Source organism: Panulirus ornatus, chromosome 1, assembly GCF_036320965.1.
Source record: "Panulirus ornatus isolate Po-2019 chromosome 1, ASM3632096v1, whole genome shotgun sequence".
Taxonomy (NCBI): Eukaryota; Metazoa; Arthropoda; class Malacostraca; order Decapoda; family Palinuridae; genus Panulirus; species Panulirus ornatus.
In genome coordinates this window covers 94,587,622-94,604,022 of record NC_092224.1, presented here as the reverse complement: position 1 = coordinate 94,604,022, position 16,401 = coordinate 94,587,622, and the positions used below count along the sequence as shown (strand labels likewise).

At 38.8% G+C, this 16,401-nt stretch overlaps 1 protein-coding gene across 2 annotated transcripts in view; it reads left to right on the top strand.

Moving 5' to 3' along the window:
- The first annotated feature begins 6,743 nt into the window (after positions 1–6,743).
- Positions 6,744–16,401, top strand: part of LOC139751137 (glyoxalase domain-containing protein 4-like) — a 48,747-nt gene continuing 39,089 nt past the window's right edge. The window contains exons 1-2 of one of the 2 annotated variants that reach the window (XM_071666236.1): positions 6,744–6,942; positions 11,244–11,293. In XM_071666236.1, the coding sequence (XP_071522337.1) occupies positions 6,853–6,942; positions 11,244–11,293 (140 nt within the window). In that variant the 5' untranslated portion in view covers positions 6,744–6,852. Of the gene's footprint in view, positions 6,943–7,913; positions 7,974–11,243; positions 11,294–16,401 lie in introns of those variants that run through there. The other variant, XM_071666244.1, reaches the window with a different exon arrangement.

Here is a 16,401-nt window from a genome sequence, read left to right as displayed (position 1 = left end):
TGATTACATAATTGACACATGGTTTTTAAAGAACTCCACGTGCTTGAGGATACACCGCGTAAGAAGAGTGTCGGCTTTGGCTAGGCTGTACCATTGGGATAACAGTCTAGTCAAGTAGCTCACTCCAAAGGAGTCCACATTTCACCTATACTGGAAGTAGCGCAGATCTGGGCTGCAAGGGCCTGTGGAAAGAGGTCGTGAATAACATCAGTTCTATCTTAGCGAGGGGCCGTGGGGTAATTATAAACAAAGCTTGCTACGTCACATGGGAAGTAAACATCACCCAACCCGTACATCTGACAAGTACTTCCTATGATTATTAATATTCGCGATAATAACATTTCCGTGTTAACCTCCTTCCATCTCTTTTAATCCTTTCATTGTCTTGTGCTGGATAATGTTACGGTGTTTCTTATCGACAGTCAAGCCTCAAGGTGTAACAAGTGGAGTGCCAGAGAGATCAATCTTGGGACCATATCTGTTTCATATACATCCATAACGGCGATTTTATGTGCTGTGCTGTACAATTGCAAAAATCACACACGCCACAACGCTGGGAAGTAGGGCTACGAAAGTGAACGTGTACAGCTGTAAACTGACACTGATAGACAGACGTATTGGGGCCACGCCACGAGTAGAAAATGAATATTGACATAGATAAGGCTACAGGCGTACACGTCGGTAGCGTAAACAAAAAGATAAACTATAGTATCGATCTCTGTTGACCCACATAGCGTAAATGAAGAGATGGACAACGGCGTGAGTGATTTATAACGATCTCACATCAAGTAAACATTGCATAGAGGTAAAGGAAAAAAAAGCAAAAGAATGACTAAGGATTCATAGAGGGGGCGCTGGAAATCAGATCTAAGAAGCAAATCCCCAGTCCTTACCTTGAATACTATGTTCGGATTCGACGCCCACCTTTGAATACTATGTTCAGGTTTGACGCCCAACTTTGAATACTATGTTCAGGAGTGGACCCAACTTTGAACACTGTGTTCAGGTTTGACGTCCAACTTTTAAAAGATAAACAGGGTAGAGTGGTGTGCCACTGAGATGATCGAATTAGGTGCTCTGAAAAAACCTGCTAGACGACTTTACACTATTTATATAAGACAGAAGTTTGCAAACACCTCTTGGAGTGTTACTCTGAGCATCAGGTGTTGAAGACTACAACAGTTTGATTTCACTCACAGTGTGGATATGAACCCTAGACGAATTACGTCAAGTAAGGGAAAGGGTACTTTTGAACTTCAAAAAGTTTGTTAACATTAAGAATGATGTATCAACCAGTGCGATTGAAATCAACACTTACGCATATTGTAGATGATACACTGGATGAATATTTCACCTCAAATCCACCACTCCTAATTTCTTAGTTATCGTATAGTTTACAGATATATCTTAAATAATTTGTCTACTTCTCTTTCCTCACCCCATTAGTATCGAACCAATCTCTCATACTATCGTAGGCAGCCTCGACCTGATCCAGTCATCTGTTGCTGTTTGCAATCCTTCGTATTCCTTCAAGCTGGCGCTTTGCTACATGACCAGCCAGACCCCCACCAGACACCGTACTCAAGGTCCTTGTGACATATTGTAGTACAGCGTCCACTACGGCCCCTTATCATCGTCCTGGTAGGCGCTGTAGCGGGCGGTAGGGGAGAGTCAGGGGCACGAGATATAGGGGAGAGACGGGTGCTAAGGTCTGGGGTGTTTGGTGTGGTAGGTGGGAAGGGAGTGTTAAGGGAGAGGGAGTTGGCGCACTTACTTGCTCTATAGTCTTTCATACCTGTTGGATGTTTCCCGCCTCGGCGAGGTAGCGTCAGCAATAAGCTGACGGATCGTTAGAGGAAGGATCCGAGCTTGGCATTGTGTCGGAACATGATAAAGGAGGGAAGGCTTCCAACGGCCCGTTTTCGCCTCTCTTATGTGTATTCTTCGACACGCAGTATGCGTTCTCGCTATACCCAGATTTGAAATATCTATAGATGAACACACAACGTAATAATTTATATAATCGATATGTAAACTATTTCACCTAAATACTCCGGGTCGAACCTGGGATCATCTGAATAATTACCGTCAACACCCGTGGTCAAGGTCCTCATAACTAGACAAAAGTCATCCACCTCATACAGTCAACGGGGAGGCAACAGAGGATCTTGTTCACAGAATACGTGGCCTGAGGTGGATTACTTTTGTCTGTCCAGGGTGCAGGGGTTGAAAAAAGAGAGCAAATGAGACTTGCGATGAGTGGAAAGTAGCAGTGTTGAGGGAGAATAAAGATGCTTTTGGGGAAGAAGTTGATGGTGTGAAAAACACAGGAATAATAAATGGGGACATCGGTGAATGGGGGCAAACGCGGAAGTGGTAACAATTAGTATGAAGAGGTGAAGAGATTGAGCGAGTACTTTAAAGGATTGTTGAATGTGGTAGAGTAGGGCGTTTGGGTAGGGATGGCATGCGAAGTGAGAGTCATGGAGAGTGGTTTGGTGGAACAGAGGAGAGATGGTGAAAGCCTTACTCAAAGATCAGTTATGTTCAACTTATCGTTGAGGATGTAACAATATTACGTCGTTCATTCTAGTTGTGCTTACGCAAAGCTATGTTGATTTGTTTTAATGTTGAATTTGGCCACAAGAGGCGCATTATGGTGATGGATTGGAGCGAGAATACAAGATGTAGAGGAATATCTCCTCTTTTTGATTCATCCTGCCTGGTAATCATGAACGGACAAGAGGCACAGTTATTGTAACCTGGTGGCAGCAGGACATACGCGCGTACGCCAGCGATGACTATAGAGTTGTAGTGGTGAGTTGTTCTGGCGCTGCATCGAGATTCAAGTCGAAGACTCCCCGTTTGGGTCAGCAGTGGGAGCGCCACGGCCCGATCGCCCATGACCGACTGGCCTACTGCTACTCTCGCATCATCGTTTGTGGCGGACGGTCAACATGATGAGTTCCAGGGACAGTGTTTCCGAGGAGGAGGAGGAGGAGGAAGTGCCTGGGGACGTCCGGAGCAGTGGCAGTGCACCAGGCCCGACCGAGTGGTGCACTCCACGACAGGTTGTTACCGCGGTGAGAATCCCCAGTGTTTATGTTGCCCCACCCGCAGCCATAGATCGTCCAGTGTGGCTGAGGATTGGCTCTTGTGGATTCAACTCTTCAGGAATGATCTGGAACTGTCTAGGATGGACCCGAGATCTGAGTCGTGTAAAATTAAACATTTTTTTTTTTAAAGTTGTATAGGCATTGATGGCCTTCGCTTTGTGAATTGATAGCTTACAATTCTCTATACTTGAAAGTAGACATGTACTAAATGACGTCACCAACAAATTTGTAAGGGGTAATAGTTGGTGAACGGAAAGAATTCTTTCAGAGGTCCCAATTCAATAGACGTAACCAAGGGTTAAAAGACAGTATTAGACAATATATGGCTGGTCTCAGGCATACGGCAAAATCCTGTGGGTTTTGTGGCTGTATATATGATAAGATGCTAATGGACAGGTTGATAATTGGTGTTAAGAGATGATAAGGGGAAAACTCATCTCTCAACAGAGGTTAGACCTACAGTCGGTCATATACATTTGTACAGCCATGAAGATGGCAAGTACTCAGATGAAAGTGTTGACGGAAACTGAGGAGGTAGTACATAGTGTTAATGTAGGCAAGAGCTTTGATAGTGCTAGATACAGTCAGAATTTAGGAAATAATGCAGGATACAGTCAGAGTTTGGGAAATAATGCAAGATACAGTTAGAGTAGAGGAAATAATGCAAGATACAGTTAGAGTTTAGGAAATAATGCAAGATACAGTCAGAGTGTAGGAAATAATGCAAGATACAGTTAGAGAGTAGGAAATAATGCAAGATACAGCCAAAGTGTTGGAAATAATGCAAGATACAGTTAGAGTGTAGGAAATAATGCAAGATACAGTTAGAGTGTAGGAAATAATGCAAGATACAGTCAGAGTGTAGGAAATAATGCAGGATACAGTCAGAGTGTAGGAAATAGCGTTAGGGAAGCACAGCAATGGCATGATTAAAAGTACACATTGAACAAGTTTAATGAGAAAGATAGGAGGCCATGTAGCCACAGATCTACTCCCAAGACAGTTACCTGTAGCAGCATCTCAGAACTGGGACAAAATCGATGGCGCTGAAACGCGATGTTCCCACTTACATGATCGGTAGGCTGTTTATATAAACGCTGGAGCTAACCCTCGGGAGGAAGTCAGCGGCCACATATTTGCGCACGATAAGCGAGAAGAAAAAGAACGAACGTGCTCATAATCTCTTGAGTTACTCCTTGGATTTATGGAGTTTCTTTGAAATAGGGAGGAATCGATGACCTCGAGGACCAAAGACAAAGTCAAATGCATAGTTTTGACGTTGGGATGATGTAGATGGTTATCAACGCTGGGACACCATCGATACTAAGAGAAGAAAGAGGAAGGAAAAGCGAGAGACAGGACTGGAGAAGAAGAAGAAGAAACAGAAGGACAATGTGTTAAAATGAACATAAGGAAGAGAATAAGGTGAATAACAGAACTGAGAAAGAAAGAGGAATGAGAACTTAACTGCAAAGTGTCAGAGAGAGAGAGAGAGGACAACACATTTCCCACAGAGATGATACCATCTGTGTGGCTGGCTCGGTCACGAACCAACGTCCACACCTGCTGCTGGAGAGGACTTTGACCCGGGTGGAGGAACTTAATCCTCAATCTTTCCATGATTCCTGCTGGAGCAACACCACCTTATTAAGAAAACACCACAAACACTACGCTACATCCCATCCTCATGCCGGGCAACCGTTGTGACCCTTCAAACTATCGTCCTGTTGCTTTGACTTCTATCATTTCCAAAGTCTCTGGATCCTTCCTCAACTTACCATCTCCTCAGACATCATGAATCTCACTGTCTTCCTTCTCTCTGATCATCAGTGTGGTTTCCGTAAGGTGAGATCCACTGGTGATATTCTTTCCGATCTTACTAAAGTCTGAAATATTTTGAGGTATCCTGTGCAGTTGCTCTTCATATATCAAAAGCTATTGACAGGATGTGGCATCGGAATGTCGATCTCCAAGCTTTTCTTTTATGGCTTCCTTTCGTCACTTTGCTCCCTCATATCTAGCTTCCTCTCTGGCCGATCTATCTCCATGGATGTTGATGGATCAGCCTCAACCTCTTTCTGCTGTCTTCTACACTCTTCCTCTTTTCTCTCATCAATTTTCTTTCATCAACAGATAAATACATTCATACGCTGACGACTGAGTTGTATATTGGAATCAATGACGTGAGTGAATAAGGTTAAGAGTCTGAGGAGAAAGGTCATTTAGGGACAGAGGAAAGAAGGTAAGTGAGAGGATAACGTGTAAAAGACACGCCATCAATGACCGCTGCATTAAAATGACTGAAATGCCGCAACATCTATGCATTAGAGTACAGAAAGAAACAGAAACGGCAAGGAAAAGAAAGTAAACAGCAGAGACGTGTACCACACTCCACTGAATGCCTAATTAGGGTAGGTCGAGGACACGACAAATGATTCTCCCAAATTCCTAAGAGAAGAGGACCAAAGGTGGGCAACATAAGATAAATCACCAGTCCGTTGATGGTGGTACTAAAGAAGGAAACTGAAGTCTATGTTTTCAAGAAAGTGAGCATTAAAGAGAGTAGAAAAATGAGAGATGGTGAGACAGTTAGAAGGCCTAATCAAGGATTAATTAACTGAGGTAGGAGTTCAACAAGAAGTAGTTTGGGTTTACAAGCAGACGAAATAGGCGAGCAAGGAGGTGAGGAGGTAAGTCAAAGGCATACTTCAGGCTATGAAAATGCTTGTCATCCTGTTCTTACGCCATGTCCACCTGGAGCTGTGAGAGAACTCGGAAGATCCTCCGGCAAGAAGGAGAAGAAGAGGACATAAGCTTAATGAGTAGAAGGAGAAAGCAAGGGAGATGGACGAGGTATGGAAACATCTAGAAGAGGACCGAGAAGCGAGGCTACATCAGTTGGAGTGTTAGCCATACATTGATCAGGTCGGAAGAGAGGGAGGGAAGGTTGAATTGCAAAAGATGTTGGATCTTTATTAAGGATCAGAAAGATGTATCAGATGAAGAAGATGTCAAAACAGGAACACTCTTTTTACAGAAGCTTTGCAATGATCCCAAGCAGAAATGAAGGCAAAATGGCCCAATACACCAATGGGGAAAGCTCTGGAACAAGGAATATAACCATCCCATGAATATTTCGTTATATTGATTCAGTAATGAATATGTGAGCCGTTGTGGTAGTTCAATCAACTTCATAATTCATTACTGTAGATAATCCACGATGTCCTTTACCTTCATATGGAAACATTCTGTCATGAACTGAAATTTGAACAAGACGCGCCAATATACCTAGCATTATTAGATGAGAAAGGAATACACTGGGAATTTATGAACTGAACATACTGCCAAGAATGTCTCATTTTTGCCTTTGCATTTAATACGTCTCTTTCAGTAAATCCAGTTAAATAATTGACTTTATCTCTTTATGATATAAGAAAGTACAAATCTAGATAGTAGACATCATCTAATATCTGACTTTGTTCTAGTAATGGTATGGATGATATGCACTAGAATGATCATGGAAGCAAAATGATATATCAGCATAATAAGGAAATCAATATCAGATTAATTTACCGACGCCTATGCATTAATTTGTAACTTGAACTCAGCATCTCGTCCACCCTCGGGCAGTTGCCACTCCTGTAGTTACACAAGTCACAGCCTCCTCTCGCTAGGAACATCAAGGCCACAGCAGGAACTTATTATTTTCACGATTCTGCAGTATATCAAGACTGTCATGGCATCAAGAAGGTCTCTACACTTCGTCTACAAAATAGGCGACAGGAAGGCCACGGCTAGATTCTACAGAGAAATTCTTGGGATGAAGGTAAGGATGTTAGAGTCATGATGGGCTGGGCGGCCTGCCTCCCTCGGGGTCTCTGACCGGTATTAACCGTTGATGTAGGTTATTATTTTCGAAAGTAATTCTTGTTTTTATACAACTGATGAGTAATTAGTAGGGCCATGGCTAGAGATTTAGATCATAGTTAGTGTGTCGAAGGAGAAATAGAGGTTTGGTAGTTAAAACAGCCTGTGGGTGCCAGTCTTAGAACTCCCAGATGTCATGAGAGATTTTTTTTTTATCGTCATAAAATGTTTGACGAATTCCTATGCTCAATATGTTGAGAATTCTTGTAGAATATTTGTGTTGATTTTATCATTGGGAAAACTCAATGGTAAATTTGTAGTTTAGGGTTAGGTAGGATAACATAACTTTGAGATTTGAAGGAAAAACAAGTAATATACTAGTTTAGGGACACCATGGAATGGTAACCTTTAGATTTGGAAGAAATGAAAGTAAAAGTCTGTTTTGGGCTCACACCAAAGTAAAGCTTTTGGAGATGTGGGACAGTGTGTGGTCAGTTCATGCATTACTGGGTAATAACTGTCATGAAATCATTAGAACCTTATGAAAACCTCATTTATCCTCCCAAGCAATGAAATGAGTAAAACCAAATGAAAAAGCTCACCTATCTAACCTAGCAATCAAGTTTTATCATAATTCTTAATATCTTAATGATTAGGTTCAGTGTGAATGGCACTGGATGTCATTTTACTTGTCATTGAGTATAGTATCCGTAAACTCTTAGTGTCGTCAAATTTTAGGAGGACTGTGAAATTCATCTGTAATAATGTAGAAAACCCAGTTGGCGTGAAATTTATTTCTATGTCAGCAGTTTATTGCTTTCCCATGTGTGTTTTTGATAATTAATGTCATGATGTCCAAGAAACAACTGACATGGGCCTCATCTTACCCAGGGAAAAGTGCAAGCTTCTAGTAAGAGCAGATGACGGAGATGCTGTAGCAGATGAATGTTCGGGTGTTATTCCTTGCTTGGTGGCACTGAGTTCTTTTATGTAGGTACAAATCTACTGATACCTCATTTCTTCAGATGTGTATATAGTTTTTTGTGACATTTATTGTCAGGATGTTCTTGGCATTCACTGAGCAGACATGCAATGCATGGGAGCAAAGAAACGTAATGTGGGTATATTTCTTCTATGAGTGTATCACCTACATTTGTATTAATTCCACAATTTCCTTGATATACAAAACCCCCACTAATTGCCATATTTGATATTGTTTCTTTAGATGTAATTCATGCTTTGCAACTGTTATTATATTCTTAAAGTACTACACTAGCATTGTATAACAGATTCACTCATTATCCAAAACTTATAATGATATGAAGCTAGGCTTTACTGAAATGCATATTTGTAATCTCTTTTTGCTTGTTAGAATTTATTTAGGCTGGAGCTGTACCATTTAGAGCATTATTTTTCCCTGCAATAATATAAAGTGATTGGAGTGTAAGGTTTTGAAGAGTAGGGAAAATGTGGAGTTGACTCAGTGAACATAAAATAGGTGGGTTGTAGGAAAAAAAATTATGAAATCTTTACCCATTTTCTCATGCCAGCCAAGATATGTCTTCAATTTTAGTAGTATAGTTAGAGTGTTCCAGACTCATGATTTCAGCATTGCATTAGCTCCCTCAAAATGTAAACATTAGAAATGACATGACAGTTGATGGCTCTCATGCCTTGGTTTGTGGTTAACAACTCACCGATTTAGCACTACTAGCCTACATTTCTCTCGTAAATCCTGGCTGCTAGGGGTAGTTGAATGAGGATTTCTTAGGTTCTGTTGATTTGTGCAAGTGTTTCATATGTTATTGATCCCACATTTTCCATGATCTTACCCCTCAGCTGTCACAAATTTATTATTTTAGAGTAAAAAGTAATCTACAGATAATGTGTTTCTTCAGAACTTGCATGCTAATGAATTCCTTGCAGTTAGTAAAAGTGACTGATGCTGATTATATTGATAATGTAAACTGATTCATCGTGCAGTGATGATAAGGCAATTGTGGGGAAGTATGTGATGTGGAGGGAAAAATTGGGATTAATAATTTTAAAAATTAATGAAACATTTTTAGAAAGGAGCATAAATTTATGCAGGGATAAGAAAATTGTAGGGAAGGCTGTGAGGTGGAGGAAAAGATTGGGATTAATGATTCTAAAAGTTAGTGAAGCATTTTTAGAAAGGAGCAAAAATTGAAATCTTCCCCAGACCCCTAAAGAGCTGAAGTTGATCTTAGTGTTATTTGAAGATTATCTGATTCTGGCATTTTGTTTAATACAGTTGTTCATGGGTGCGGCCCTGTATTAATACAACCTTATTCCAGCTGATGGGCCACTGAATGTACTGACTTTAGTGAACATTTTTGAATATGTGAGGTGTTGGAATAGATGCTATTAATGTTTGTATGTTTGAAGGTATTGTAATCTTAACAATGTTGTATGAATATAAGGCATGGGTTGTAGATGAGAATGTATAGAGGAGGATGCAAGTATTGGAAATGCACTGTTTCAGGATGTGCGTTGAAGAGGGTTGATTAAGTAAATACTAATTGGTTAAGAGAAATGTGTGGTAATAAGAAAACTATATTTGAGATAGCTGAAGGTAGTGTGCTGAAATTGTTTGGATATAGGGAGAGAATAAGTGAAGAGAGGTTGACAGGGAGGATATATATGTCAGAAATGGAGGTGGGGGACCAAATTGGAGATGGAAGGATGGAATGAAAAAGATTCTGAGTGCTCCAGGAATCTGTTGTGGGAAATTGAGGACAAGTATGAAAATGTACTTTTATGGCACATTAGTTAAAGAAAAGCACAGTGAAAGTAATTTAGAACAGTGGAATGAGATTTGATGATTTGCACTTTTTTTATTGTCTAACAAGCATGAAAGAAAATTAAAACGATTGTGGGGAGGGCTATGAAAAATTAGGAAAAGTTTAAGGTTGATCATTCAAAAGTGAATGAAGTAGAAATCAATTAATTCCATGCTCAAAGGTACTGAGCTCCTTCTAGCATTTGCTTTAGTTGATTAGTAGCCAGCAAGAACTACAGCAGAGATAGGTGTCACACTTACACATGATGTCCTTTTCATGGTCTTCAGGTAGTTTTACTTCTGTTTGTGTAAAAACATCTCTTGCAACCAAAAATGAGATATCTATTCATAGAATTGTGTTTCATAAAATGTCCTAATGTTATAAAACTCTTTATATCTAAGTGTGTATGGGAACATCTGCATATACTTACGGTTACTTCCTATGGAGGAAGAGCGTAGTGTTTTTAGGACTTCCCAAAAGAGCAGAAACATATCATGCTTCACTGAGTTCCTTCTTGTCTAGTGTCTCCTTTCACAGTAGATAAACTTATTGTTTTTTCATTGTTTCTTCTAATTTCCTTGATTTTTCTAGTCCTACAATCATTACCATAATCCTGGTTTAGAAATGTAGATAAGGGTGTAGTGAAGATACATTTAATCCAACCATAAGGTTCATATCAAAGGCCTGTGGTTTGAAGGGGGATTTAAGATATGTTTAACCTCACAGGTCAGATCAAGGGCCAATGGTGATAAGAGGGTGATGAAGATGAATTTTTCATGAAGTGAAGATATCTGTAGGGAATGAATTGAAGATATATTTGTTGAGGGTGAAGTGAACCAAGGGTTATGGAGAAAATAATGAAAATGAGTTTGATCTCATCATCTTCCATGATGAATGTAATGATGGATGATAGTATGGATGGAGATATGATGCATTCGATGGTGAATTTTAGTGTTTCAAGCTTTGGAGGCCTTGTAAATTTTGCTCAAGGAGACTTTTGAGTGCCTTGACTTTTTCATGGTCCTACATCCATGATGTCATCTTCTTCCATGATCATTATGATGGTGGGTGACAGTATGGATGGAGAAGTGCTGCATTTTATTGTGAATATTTGCTTTTCAAGCTTAAGAGGTATTTTAGATGTTTGAAGGAGATAATTCTATCTTTCAAGTGCCTCAGACTTTTCCATGGTCCCACGTCCATTGTGTCATCTCCTTTCATGATGATTATTGTGGTGGGTGACAGTGTGGATGGAGACATGCAATTCATTGATAATCAAAAGCAGAATAGATTTACTTGAAGGAGCATCTAAGACTTTTCCATTGGTACTACATGCATTGATGATTAGGGCCAGGTAATCTTATGAAAATTATTTTTTTGTATTATTGAAATGATGTTTAGAGTTTTATACATTTTGTGCATTAAGTAATCTCTAATACAGATTTATGTCTTTCAGGTTTTGCGTCATGAGGAATTTGAAGAAGGTTGTAAGGCTACATGTAATGGGTATGTTAGAAATTTTAATTGTGTCTTCCCTTTGGTATGGGATAGCATGTGCAGAGTTATCAAAGAGAAATCTGTTTGAGGGAAGTATTTCTTACATGTGTCAGAGATGTGTGGGTGGAGTACAGATGATAGGATGCAGGCTTGTGAGAAAGGCTAGTGAGTGGCAGAATATGGAATTTAAGGTGTTCATGAGAGAGAAAAGAGAGGTGTATGTGCTTTACCTGCAGGAAAGGAGGGTAAATGATTGGCAGATTTACAAGAGGAAATGGCTGTAGCCAAGAACGTGTAGTGACTGAAAAAGAGGACAAATAAGAGCTGAGGTGCAAGAATATTGGCAGACAGGGAGAGTGAGGATATGTTTTAAGAGGCCAGTAGCATCAGGAGAGCAAGGAAACGCACAGAGACATCAGCATACTGAGTTGATGGGTAAATGGCTAAGAAGTGGAAATGTACTGATTACAGTACTCTGATGGAGTGTTGAATGTGTTAGATGATAGGGTTGCAGATGTTGGGTGTTTCGGACATGGAAGAAAGTGAAGCTACAAAGTCATGGCAAGTGATTTGATGAAAAGGGAAGAGGCATCAAGAGTCTTGCATAGAATGAAGTTTGTTGAAGTGGGAGGAATAATTTGAATTGCAGGTGAAAGTCTTGAGTAAGAGCATGACATTGTTGTCAATCAATTATTTTGGGTTTTCAGAGTATGTATGGCTGAAGGTGATGAACCTGAGGATTAGAAGAATGACAGCATATATATATTTATATAAGGTTATTTAATGTATGTATGACTCATGGTGAGGTGCCTGAGGATTGGCGGAATGCGTGCATAGTGCCATTGTACAAAGGCAAAGGGGATAAGAGTGAGTGCTCAAATTACAGAGGTATAAGTTTGTTGAGTATTCCTGGTAAATTATATGGGAGGGTATTGATTGAGAGGGTGAAGGCATGTACAGAGCATCAGATTGGGGAAGAGCAGTGTGGTTTCAGAAGTGGTAAAGGATGTGTGGATCAGGTGTTTGCTTTGAAGAATGTATGTGAGAAATACTTAGAAAAGCAAATGGATTTGTATGTAGCGTTTATGGATCTAGAGAAGGCATATGATAGAGTTGATAGAGATGCTGTGTGGAAGGTGTTAAGAATATATGGTGTGGGAGGCAAGTTGTTAGAAGCAGTGAAAAGTTTTTATCGAGGATGTAAGGCATGTGTACGTGTAGGAAGAGAGGAAAGTGATTGGTTCTCAGTGAATGTAGGTTTGCGGCAGGGGTGTGTGATGTCTTCATGGTTGTTTAATTTGTTTATGGATGGGGTTGTTAGGGAGGTGAATGCAAGAGTTTTGGAAAGAGGGGCAAGTATGAAGTCTTTTGGGGATGAGAGAGCTTGGGAAGTGAGTCAGTTGTTGTTCGCTGATGATACAGCACTGGTGGCTGATTCATGTGAGAAACTGCAGAAGCTGGTGACTGAGTTTGGTAAAGTGTGTGAAAGAAGAAAGTTAAGAGTAAATGTGAATAAGAGCAAGGTTATTAGGTACAGTAAGGTTGAGGGTCAAGTCAGTTGGGAGGTAAGTTTGAATGGAGAAAAACTGGAGGAAGTAAAGTGTTTTAGATATTTGGGAGTGGATCTGGCAGCGGATGGAACCATGGAAGCGGAAGTGGATCATAGGGTGGTGGAGGGGGCGAAAATTCTGGGAGCCATGAAGAATGTGTGGAAGTCGAGAACATTATCTCGGAAAGCAAAAATGGGTATGTTTGAAGGAATAGTGGTTCCAACAATGTTGTATGGTTGCGAGGCGTGGGCTATGGATAGAGTTGTGCGCAGGAGGATGGATGTGCTGGAAATGAGATGTTTGAGGACAGTGTGTGGTGTGAGGTGGTTTGATCGAGTAAGTAACGTAAGGGTAAGAGAGATGTGTGGAAATAAAAAGAGCGTGGTTGAGAGAGCAGAAGAGGGTGTTTTGAAATGGTTTGGGCACATGGAGAGAATGAGTGAGGAAAGATTGACCAAGAGGATATATGTGTCGGAGGTGGAGGGAACGAGAAGTGGGAGACCAAATTGGAGGTGGAAAGATGGAGCGAAAAAGATTTTGAGTAATCGGGGCCAGAACATGCAGGAGGGTGAAAGGCATGCAAGGAATAGAGTGAATTGGAATGATGTGGTATACCAGGGTCGACGTGCTGTCAGTGGATTGAACCAGGGCAAGTGAAGTGTCTGGGGTAAACCATGGAAAGTTTTGTGGGGCCTGGAAGTGGAAAGGGAGCAGTGGTTTCGTTGCATTATACATGACAGCTAGAGGCTGAGTTTGAAAGTGTGGCCTTTGTTGTCTTTTCCTAGCACTACCTCGTGCACATGCGGGGGAGGGGTTTGTTATTTCATGTGTGGCGGTGTGGCGACGGGAATGAATAAGGGCAGACAGTATGAATTATGTACATGTGTATATATGCATATGTCTGTGTGTGTGTATATATGTATACATTGAGATGTATAGGTATGTATATGTGCATGTGTCGACGTGTATGTATATACATGTGTATGTGGGTGGGTTGGGCCATATTATATATTATATTGGGCATATTATATACATATATACACACATGTGCACATTCATGCTTGCCTTCATCCTTTTCTGACACCATCCTGCTTTACAGGAAATTGTTCAAATACATGAAGGAAAAGAAAAAAGATAACATATACATTTTATTTTTTTCCCATAGCCATTTGCTACCCCCTGTATCTGCAAGGTAGTGCCAGGAAACAGACGAAGAAAGGTCACATCCACTCACATCCATACATGAGTGTAGTGCACTCAAACAACAGCTTCCTATATCCAGGCCCCACAAACTCTTCATGGTTTACCTTGGACGTTTCACATGCCCTGGTTCAGTCCATCAATGGCACTCTGACCCTATTATATCAGATTGTTCCAATTCACTCTATTCCATGTATGCCTCTCACCCTCCTGCATCTTCAGGCTGCGGTCACTTTTATGATACTTAATATTTATAATACTTAATACTTAATATTATGAATAAGTCTTTTCACTCCAAATACTTAAATACCATATAAACTAACATCTATACACAGATTTTCATTAAAATCTGAGGAAGTTGAAAATCTGAGCAAAGAAATGCAAGGCTATAGCCTTGGATTTTTCCTGATTTTTTTTTTGAAAAAATAGATTTTCTTGAAATTTTGAGCACAGATACTTTTATGTATGCTGAATACGTGTCTGTGGTGAAAATCTAAAAATTCATATAATTAGTCGAGTGATTAGCATTTCAATTTTATCATAAGTCCAGGAGCTCATTAAACGATTAATATTATGAATAACAGTCTTTTCACTCTAAATACTTAAATACCATATAAACTAACATCTATACACAGATTTTCATTAAAATCTGAGGAAGTTGAAAATCTGAGCAAAAAAAAAAAAAAAAAATGCAAGGCTATAGCCTTGGATTTTTCCTGATTTTTTTGAAAAAATAGATTTTCTTGAAATTTTGAGCATAGATACTTTTATGTATGCTGAATACGAGTGTGTGGTGAAAATCTAAAAATTCGTATAATTAGTCGAGTAATTAGCATTTCAATTTTATCAAGTCCAGGTGCTCATTAAACGATTAATATTATGAATAAGTCTTTTCACTCCAAATACTTAAATACCATATAAACTAACATCTATACACAGATTTTCATTAAAATCTGAGGAAATTGAAAATCTAAGCAAAAAAAATGCAAGGCTATAGCCTTGGATTTTTCCTGATTTTTCTGAAAGAATAGATTTTCTTGAAATTTTCAGCATAGATACTTTTATAATGACGAATACGTATCTCTGGTCAAAATCTAAAAATTCGTATAATTAGTCGAGTAATTAGCATTTCAATTTTATCATAATTAGTGCAGGTGCTAGTTAAACGATTAATATCATAAATAACAGTCTTTTCACTTTAAATACTGAAATACCAAATAAAATGACGTCTATACACAGATTTTTATTAAAATCTGAGGAAGTTGAAAATTTGAGCAAAAACAATGGATTTTTCCCGATATTTTTGGAAAAATAGATTTTTTTGATATTTTCAGCATAGATGGTATTATGTATGCTGAATACGTATCTATGATCAAAATCGATAAATTCATGTAATTACTCGAGTAATGGGCATTTAAATTTCATCATGTTTAGTGCAGGTGCTAATTAAACGGTTAATATTATGAATTACAGTCTTATGACTCCAAATACTTAAATACCATATGAAATAACATCTATACACAGATTTTCATTAAAATCTGAGGAAGTTGTAAAAATAGTTTATTGAAATTTTTAGCATAGATCCTTTTATGTATGCTGAATACGTATCTGTGGTCAAAATCTAAAAAATCGTATAAGTAGTCGATTAATTAGCATTTCAATTTTATCATAATTAGTCCAGGTGCTAATTAAACGATTAATATTATGAATAACAGTCTTTTGACTCCAAATACTTAAATACCATATAAAATAAAGTCTATACAAAAATTTTCATTAGAATCTGAGGAAGTTGAAAATTTGAGAAAAAAAAAAAATGCAAGGCTATATATAGGATTTTTCTCGATATTTTTGGAAAAATAGATTTTCTTGAAATTTTCATCATAGATAGTTTTATGTATGCTGAATACGAGTCTATATGATGAAAATCGATAGATTCATATAATTAGTCGCGTAATGGGCATTTAAATTTTATGATTAGTGCAGGTGCTGATTAAACGATTAATATTATGAATTATAGTCTTTTGACTCCAAATAATTAAATACTATATAAAATAACATCTATACACAGATTTTCATTAAAATATGAAGTATTTGAAAATCTGAGCAAAAAAAAGATGCAAGGCTATACTATAGCCTTGGATTTTTCCTTTTTTTTTTTGGGGGGGGGGGGGGGGGGATATTTTTGGAAAAATAGATTTTCTTGAAATTTTCAGTATTGATAGTTTTATGTATGCCGAATACGTATCTGTGGTCAAAATCTAAAAATTCGTATAATTAGTCGAGTAATTAGCATTTCAAATTTATAATTAGTCCGGGTGCTAATTAAACGATTAATATTTTAAATAAGTCTTTTCACTCCAAATACTT